Raw genomic sequence first — 9,058 nt, 5'->3', positions numbered from 1 at the left:
AGTATAACATGACCAAACGAAACCAATCAACATTTAAAATCCTCCAAGTACCGCGTTCGTTTCCTGACCCCCCTCGGGCGGGCAGCGCCGCCAGACGGCCCAGGCTCAGACGCCTCCCGGCTAGGTCGAGGTGACACCCTCGCCGGACTTGCCCCATCCACAACAACAACCGCCCCCGGCCGACAAGCTTGCTCGTCATCCTCTGGCAGGATCGAATCAGGTGAACACCCCGCGGGCGTCGGCACTTCCGGCCCTGGCGATACAATGCCTGGCCACGGCGACATCACAGGTGGAGGTCCCACATCGCTCGGCACGGAAGGGTGACGCTGAACAGCAATCATGCATTTGGTCCACGTGCCGCTTCCACACCTCCCCACTATCAGTCTGCACCATGCAATTCGCCGGCCCCAGTACCAGAGGCCAGAGCCGTCACCCACTTGGAACCGTGGAAATAATCGCACACCATTACCCGCTGTCCCACATCAAAACTGCGCAGCAGCGTCAGGCGCCACACCGCCCCACTCACCAACCCTCCAGGTCACAGCAATCCAGTCTGGACCGCATTGCCCGTCCATAGAGATGAATAGCAGGAGAATCGCCCGTGACAGGATGAATAGCGTTCCTGTATTGGAGCAAAAAGACATCGACCACCGTCTGCACAGTTGCAACACCCCCCCCCCTTCGCAAAGCCCGTTTCTACATTTTAACAAATGATTCCGCCTGCCCGTTCGTCGCAGGATGATACGTTGCGGACCTTAGATGTCGAATACCATTTTGACGCATAAACTCATCAAATACACCTGCGATGAACTGCGGACCGTTATCAGAGACCAGAATCTCGGGTAATCCTTTATTAGCAAAGATCGTCCGCAGTTTTTCTATTGTAATGTTTGCTGATGTATGCTGCATTACTACAACCTGTGGCCATTTAGAGAAAGCATCAATCACAATCAAAAACATTTTGCCATTAACTGGCCCCGCAAAATCCACATGGACCCTCTGCCAGGCCCTGACTGGGGTCGGCCATAGTCCCGAAGCTCGATGCGGGTTATCACCATCGGTTTGACACGTGGTGCAATGCTTAACCATCTGCCCGATATCTCTGTCCAACCCCGGCCATCACAACAGGCTACGAGCAAGACTCTTGGTCTTCACGACGCCAAGGTGACTGACATGTAGTTCCTCCAAACACCGCTGCTTGAACTTCGGTGGAATCACCGCTCTCATTCCTCACATAACGCACCATGAGACCAACGACAGCTCCGATGCACGCAACGCGAAAGGCTGAAATGCCGGTGTTGAAGGTAGATCGCTCCAATTCCCCATATAAATCACCTGAACGACACGGGCGAGCACTGGATCATGAGCCGATTCCACCACGACCTGTTTGGCCGTGATCGGCCCGCTTTGGACCTGGTCCAGCGCAAACACATCAACCCGGTCGGCCGATTCAGACGAAGCTGGACCCTCTGCGCAAGGCAAGCGCGAGAGCCCGTCGCAGTTAGCATGCTTCTCGGTGCTTCGGAACTGAATATCATAATCGTAAGCACCCAGAAACAGACACCACCGCTGTATTCGCGCGGCTGCTACCACCGGCACCCCGCGTTCGGGTCTCAGGATGAATTGAAGCGGTTTGTGATCCGTCTGCAAAGTGAAATGCCGCCCCAGCAGTTATTGATGAAACCTCCGCACACCCCAGACGAGGCTGAGAGCCTCACGCTCAATTTGGGCATACCGCGCTCTGCTGTGGACAGGGTCCGGGATGCAAAACAAAAAGGCCACTCGGAACCATCGTCCATCCTGTGGGAGAGCACTGCCCCGATGCCATATGCAGAGCTGTCGCATGCCAATCGGAGCGGACGCGCAGGCTCGTAGTGCACGAGGACCGTATCCTCTGTGAGCAGCCGCTTGATGCGGTCGAACGACGCCTGGTGTGCAGGCCCCCAAGCCCAGCGCTCGTCCTTCTTGAGCAACCGCGTTAACGGCGCAAGTTGTGAGCTGAGCCCTCGCACGAACCTTTGGTAATACTGGGCCATGCCAATGAACGAGCGCAGCTGCGTCTTGTCGCGAGGCGGTGGCATGCGCTGAATCCATCGGCAGGTGAAAATATGCATCACGCAGGTCTAGCTTCGTGAAGTATTGACTCCCCGCCAATCGCGCATATATCTCATCGATTGACGGCAATGGATATTGCTCCACGCTGAGCCCCGGGTTAACCGTGGATTTGAAGTCCCCGCACAATCGGACGTCTCCATTCCGTTTCAGCACCGTGACAACCGGGGTGGCCCAATCCGAGCACGACACCCGTTCGATCACTCTACATGCCTCCAGCCTATCCAGTTCACCCTTGACCTTGTCCCGCAGGGCATACGGCACCGGACGCGGTTTACAAAACCGAGGAACCACCCCCTCCTTCAAGAAGAGTTTCGCCTCCATGCCCTTGAGTTTTCCAAGGTCGTCGCTAAACAACCCTTGATGTCTTTGAAGAATCTCCTCCAACTGATCCTCCCACTGGCTCGGCACGGGTTGCACAAGGTGAACTGCGGCCCAGTCTAGCCTGATGCGGGTCATCCAATCTCGGCCGAGGAGAGACGGCCCCCTCCCCCGTACGACGTACACCCGAAGCGTGGCGATCTGGCCTTGGTACCGCACAGACACGTCTGCCATCCCGACTGGCGTTATCTTCTCGCGGGTGTACGTGAACAGCGTGAGGTTTGACCTGATAAGCTTCAAGCCGTTGAGTCTACGCGTGGTCTGTTCGCCGATGAGCGACACCGCTGCTCCCGTATCGACCTGGAACGTGATCGGCGTTTCGTTCACTTCAACTTCCACCGTCATCGGGCGCGCTGTCGCCAGGCCAATTGAAAACAGGCTCAACAACGGCCGCTGGTTCCGCCCCGAGTCGCCTCGCACATCGCCGTCCACGACCTTAACGGTGGCCGGCGCCCCACGGCACACACGCGCCAAATGACCCACCTTGTGACAATTCAAACACACGTTGCCTTTATACGGGCACGCACGGCGCAGGTGTCGACCTCCACATCCCAAGCATGTCCGCGGGGTCACCCCGCCGCACGCGCGGCCGCGCGGCGACGTCCGACCCGCATCGAAGGTCGTGCGCGCGTCCCGGGGTGCTCGCGACCCCGCGTGGCTGGTGATGGCTCGAACATCCCCGCGAGTCTGCTCGACCGCTGTTGCCGTGGTGACCGCCGAGTCGAATGTAATGGCTTCATCCTTCAGCCGTAAAACCGCTGAAACCATTTTCGCATCTTGTAAACCAGCAATAAAACGATCTCTGAGCCGAGCTGGCCGCTCCCCCGCCGTGAACTTGCAGGCCACGGAAGCACGCTTAATCCGCGCCACGAACTCAGCGACGTGTTCCTCTGCCCCTTTTGAGAGGCGATCGAACTGGAATCGAGCGAGCTGCAATGACTTCTCCGGCGCCATGTGTGCTTTCATTTTCTCCACAATGTCCCGAAACGACAGGTCGTCATCACGGGGCCTGTTCGGTGCCACTAAATCACCCAGCAGCCGATAATGCTCCGGTGAAAGCGAAGCGAGCAAGATCGACTTCTGCTTGCTCTCGTTGACCACATCGTTCGCGTGGAAATAGCATTCCAATTGCTCCGAAAACAATTCGAAGTCGTCCCCGTCGAAAACGGGCATAAGTCCGTATTCAACCATCCTCGTCAGCCAACTAGAGTGTACCAGGTGTGGTGGGATGCAAGAAGCACGCGGGCCACCATCTACTCCGCTTTATTGCACGACCAGAAGCACACTCTTCCCACCCCTAGCGGGCGAGGCATGATATACGAAAACCCAATCACGTGACACAGCACAGAACCAACTTCCACATCCTCTTCAATCTCATTCTTACCTCCAGGTCTTCAAGACAGCTATTCACTACCATCCCAGATCACCCCCAATCCAAGACCATCATATTTTCTACCCTCATTCATCCCCTACCCCAATCCCTCCTTCCAAATTTCCAGTTTTCCTTCCTGAGTTTCCTTCTCCATCCAAATTGTCCACTCCATGCATCCTCTCCTGCCACTCATTCATCCCCAGACCCATTGTTTACCCAAGTCTGCCTCTATATCGGCCTTCAACTCTGCCGTTGGTGTTTCCCCTCTCTCTAAATTGTTCCTTTTGTCCTGTTGTGTCCTGAATCATTCAGTGTACTAATTCTAGCTCTTCCACAAACCTCGACTATGTATACAAAAAAAAGTTTAGGAATAGTGCCAGAAGGGCAAATAGAGTGTCAAAGAAGAGGGGTCAAGATGTGTTTGGGAAATGAGGTGTAATGTGTATGTGGCCTCACAAGTGCAGGAATTAGTCCTTGGTGAGCCAGATGGGAGGCACGATTGCTGGGAAAAGCCAGCGGTTGCCACAACTAGGTACGTAGACATACCGAGTAATGGTGTCAATGGGGAGCAAATCCAATCAATAGAGGTCTGGATTGGGACTCATCCCGGGAGGGTGTGTGCCTGAGTGCGTGCAATGTGGGGTGAGCCCTGCACATAAGCTGCCTGTGACAGAGCCGGATGCTGCACTGCAGGTGTGCGTGGCCGAGCTGTCAGTGTGCGAAGCGTACACTTCGGTGGGTGCCGAGCCACCAACAGAAGAGGCCGAGGTCACGCACCACCCATGTGTGCCAGCACAGGTAGAGCAAGGGTGCGAGAAAGGGCATACGCGTGATGAACGTGATGAGTTTGTGTGAGCGGAGTGTGTAGCATTGACGAGAAGGAAGGAAGAGGAATGGCGCTGATAGAGATGGGCTGGTTATGGATAGAACCAGGATGGCTCCCCACTGAGTTAGTGAGTTTGGTTCGTGAGTTAGTTAGTGAGCTCAGGTGGAGCCGAGGAACCTACCGGGGGTGCATCATGGTGGAGCACGAATGCGAAGAGGCTCCCAAAGTATGCGAAGAAACAGAAGGTCATGCTTCTTCTGGATCTTTTGGAAGGCCTAGAGTGCCAAAAGAAGATAGTGCTGGGTATGTGTGGCACTGTATGGCCCCCATAAGCCTTGGAGAAAAGGAGGGAGCTGCAAGGTAAATTTGGGGGAAAATCATGTCCCCCACCAACCCTATAGAAAGGGAGGGGGACAATGTGAGGTAAATATTTTACGGGTCCAACCACGAGTACTGGAAAAAATGTGGAGGCAGCAGGACAAATTGAGAGGGATCCTGTCTGCGGCCCATGGAGAACCCATTTAAATGGTTGCGGCAGCCGAGGCTGTAGGTCTCCATGTTGGTCCCACGGTAGCCCAGGAAGTAAAATATGGCAGACCACCAGATAGGCAGGTTAATGGTGACAAGTAGTGTTAGAGGGATTTCAAGACTTGTTTAAATTGATGATTCAAATTGTAAACATAAGAGAATTGGAAGAATTATTAAAGCTCAAGTTGTGTGTTTGTGAAATTTGGATTACAATTGGCTGACTTTCCAAGTAGAATGCTTTCCTTCTCCTTCCTCCTCTCGTCCCGATGAGATTCAGGATGAATGATGAGTGGTGAATGCAAGTGGGGTGTGTGGATCCAAATTTACAGTGAGTAACATGGTGTGAAGAGGAAGCACACCCCTTTCGGAGATGAATCCCCATCTTCGAGATATGGAGATAGAGGGCATTCAGCTATTTTGAAACTTGGATGCCCTTTGTGAAAGAGGGTCGCCGAGACAAATACCCCAGTTCACCTGGCTCTGTATTGTTAAATACTGTCTTGTCCTGCTTTGTATTTTACTTTTATGGCCCAGAAGGAACTTTGCCATGCAACTCACACTCAAGTCTCTCCTTTTAAATAAACATCAATTTTGTGATTTTTGGATGCAATGAATAACCTCATTTGGTCCTAAGTACCAGCTATATGACTGTTTTGGGAGTATTATTTCAGCTGTCTCAGAATGGCAGACAAAAATTGAAAATTTCAAGGATCATTAATCTCCCGAGCTAGATTGCGCCAATAAGGAACTTAGAACACACAGGACGTAGATCACACTGATGATCAAAATGAATTCTTGTAAATCGGCTTCCTTAACTGTGAAGTCATTAAATAGTAACCTATTGATTGGGAGCTCTGTTTCTCAACCAAGCTTCGTGCCTGGAATTGACATTCGGAACAAGCGTCTCGTGTTCAGAGTGCAAAGCGTTACTGTCCTGCACACCTTTACTCACAGGGTGAAGAGGTAGCGCACTTACCTTTGAGCTGTCTAGTCTGGGTTCAATTACCAACCCAACTATAAATGATGGGATTGGTGCAGGCAAGGACACACACACACACACCCTCTATCACCATCATGAAAGGTGATTTGTCCCTCGGATGGACGTTAAACTGAGTGTTCTGCCTGCTGGCATTATTGAGTGACCTTTAAACATATCATGGTGTTTCATGAAGGTTGAGTTATCAACCATGAAATCTAAATCAAATGATCTGGTCTTCTTAGGTATTTGAAACCAACTTACACTGTTTCCTATTTCATATTTCAAAATGTGATTACTGTCAAACACTATAAACACATTCATACACGTCATGTGGGAACGGCCATCTTCGGATAAAAAAGGGCAAGGGCAGCCATAACTGTTCTGCCTCACGTTAGTATGGTTGGTACTGCACCACTCAGGAGCAATCGATACAAATGGCTCTGGCGATGGAAGAGAAGGTGGGAGGGGAGGGATGGGGGAGTGAAGTGTGGGGAGGTTTATTTTGACATGGATTAATGAGGTATGCGTATAATCTAAAAAGCAGAATAGGGAGAAGGAAGAGCAACTGGATGACCAGCACAAGCTCTCCCTTATGTCAAGACATCCATCAGGCAGGCCCACTGGGCTGCCACCAGGCCTGACATGCAGCCAGAGGGTGGGGCACAATGCACAGCCAAACCACCCAAATGGATAATGGAAGAACCTGATTGGCTCTTAACTAGATGGGGAAAGTGGGGTGAGAAGGTCCAAACTCATTCGTCAATATGGCATTGAACCAGAATCACTATCCACACCTGGTGTTCGTGTGATGATCCATGACACGACTGCCTCTTTGGAGGCTTAGTGGTAATTTTCATGGGAGATTTATTTACCAACTTGGTGGTCACAATAATAAAATAGAAGAAATGCAATGAGACTGGACTCAACCGATCCACAGCAATGCGGCTCATCTGACATTTCTATAAGCAAGTGAGAAAGGAAAACTTGTTGCTGCAGAGAACATTCTGAATGCACAAAATATGTCGAATAGATAGAGTTAAAGACATCTCTAAAATCAGGCGTATTTGTAACAATGCAAATAAAAAGGCCGAGTAACTCTGTACAAAGGCAATGTTTATTATGGAAAAACTGTAAAAAAATAACAGTAGCTTCAGCATCACATTATGTACACATCTTATTATAACTTAAGCAGAATTATTAGACAAATAGACCCCTGACAGGGCAGCACATCATTACAGTGTAGTTTCACAAATATAGTCAATGAACAAACAGGATGAGTGGAAATTAGAAAACTGCAACGACTGAATCCATTCCCCCAACCCCACCCTCCACAAATAAAATTTTAATCACCTCAAAGCAGAGATGCTGAAACTTTCATGCACGAAATATGCTCAATGTGTCACATTCACTGCATAGATAAAACGCTTTTAAAGGCAAACAGACAAACGGCAACAAATATTTGTACAATTAGGTTCCATAAATAAATAAAAAAATAAATAACGTTCAAAGCTTTGCCAAATCTTACAAACAACGTGACTTCCGTCCACATTTGAAAAAACAACATAAATAAACTCGTGCAAAAAAAATAAAATAAAAACAGCACACTGTACAGCAAAGTACAAATGTTGTGATCACCTCAACTTCTGCCAAATATGCTCCCCCCCCACCCCCCACACCACCCCCTAAAATTGCATTGCTTGTGCTTAAAAATAAAACAAAATGGACCATTGTCCAAAATATTACAGCATTACCCATTGCGACATCACAAGACGATGACGAGGGTAAAATTGTCCAAGATATGTTCAGGGCGTGGCTACAACGTACAGGGAAGAAGGCAATGACAACATGGTCAGCAGCACCAGTGCTCCGAAAGCCTCATTCCAGGTTTGACGTCTAAACGTGACAGCTCTTTCTGGCCACACTACTCAAATCGAGACGTTTGGGTGAAGGAAGCTAAATGGGAATCGATTGCTGGGCACTTGGCATCCAAAGAAAATTGCACGAGATGCCACTCCCATTCCAGGAACGACAGGAAGTTAGAAGACTGAGGTTACAGTTCAGACCGCAGACATCTTCTCCAAAAACTTCAGTGTTCTTCATTTATTCTTAATCCTATTGCTGGAGCTCAAAGCTCGAGGCTCTCCTTGCTGGAGGTTGTGCTTGACAAACCCTTTCCTGGAAGATCACAGTTCACATTCACCTCACCCTCTCCTTTTTGCATCCAAGGATGATTCAGCAGATCTTCCAGAGGTGGTCGGTCTGATGGACGCATGGACAGGCACTGCTTTATCAGGTCTTGGCATTCTGTACACAACGCAACACACGGTGTTTTTGGTCAAACCACAAGCCTTCAAAATTTGGTCTTAAACATCGTTTTGTTGGAAACCAAGGTGTACAAAAGGCACCACAAGACGCTACATGTGACAGATGAAAATGCAGTGAACGTACCTTCGGACACTCGCTTGCGAAACATGACGTGCCCTCGGAGGATTTCTGCATCGTGCTCAAAAGGGATATCTCCACAGACCATGTCGTAGAGAAGTACACCGAGTGCCCAAACAGCTGCTGAACGCCCATGGTATCGATGAGAGCGCACCCATTCTGGTGGACTGTACACACGTGTACCTGCAATATGAGAGTGCAAATGGTGAAGATAATGGGTCGCAAAATAATAAAGCATCACAATCACATCATTCAATTTTATTTGATACAGGAGTCAAGGCTCCTGGAGGAACTTAACAACAGAGGGCAGGTTGACAGACCATTGGAGGGTGGAGGGGGACAGGCCAAACAAACTGGACAACGGCATCACTGTACAAGTGTATGTGGGCGGGGGGGGGGGAGTGAAAACTAATGAAAG

General features: G+C 50.1%; 1 protein-coding gene across 1 annotated transcript in view; it reads right to left on the bottom strand.

Moving 5' to 3' along the window:
* Window positions 1–7,290: 7,290 nt before the first annotated feature.
* LOC147019854 (serine/threonine-protein kinase pim-1-like) overlaps window positions 7,291–9,058 on the bottom strand; it is a 3,500-nt gene continuing 1,732 nt past the window's right edge. The window contains exons 5-6 of the mRNA XM_085894625.1: window positions 8,647–8,823; window positions 7,291–8,502 (exon numbers count right to left, since the gene is read on the bottom strand). Coding sequence (XP_085750751.1) covers window positions 8,324–8,502; window positions 8,647–8,823 — 356 coding nt within the window. The 3' untranslated portion in view covers window positions 7,291–8,323. The remainder of the gene's footprint in view (window positions 8,503–8,646; window positions 8,824–9,058) is intronic.

Source organism: Eptatretus burgeri, chromosome 9 (assembly GCF_056783735.1).
Source record: "Eptatretus burgeri isolate ZD-2024b chromosome 9, Ebu_testis_v1, whole genome shotgun sequence".
Lineage (NCBI taxonomy): Eukaryota > Metazoa > Chordata > Myxini > Myxiniformes > Myxinidae > Eptatretus > Eptatretus burgeri.
Note: the sequence above shows the minus strand (reverse complement) of the source record. Positions and strands in the feature narration are given on the sequence as shown.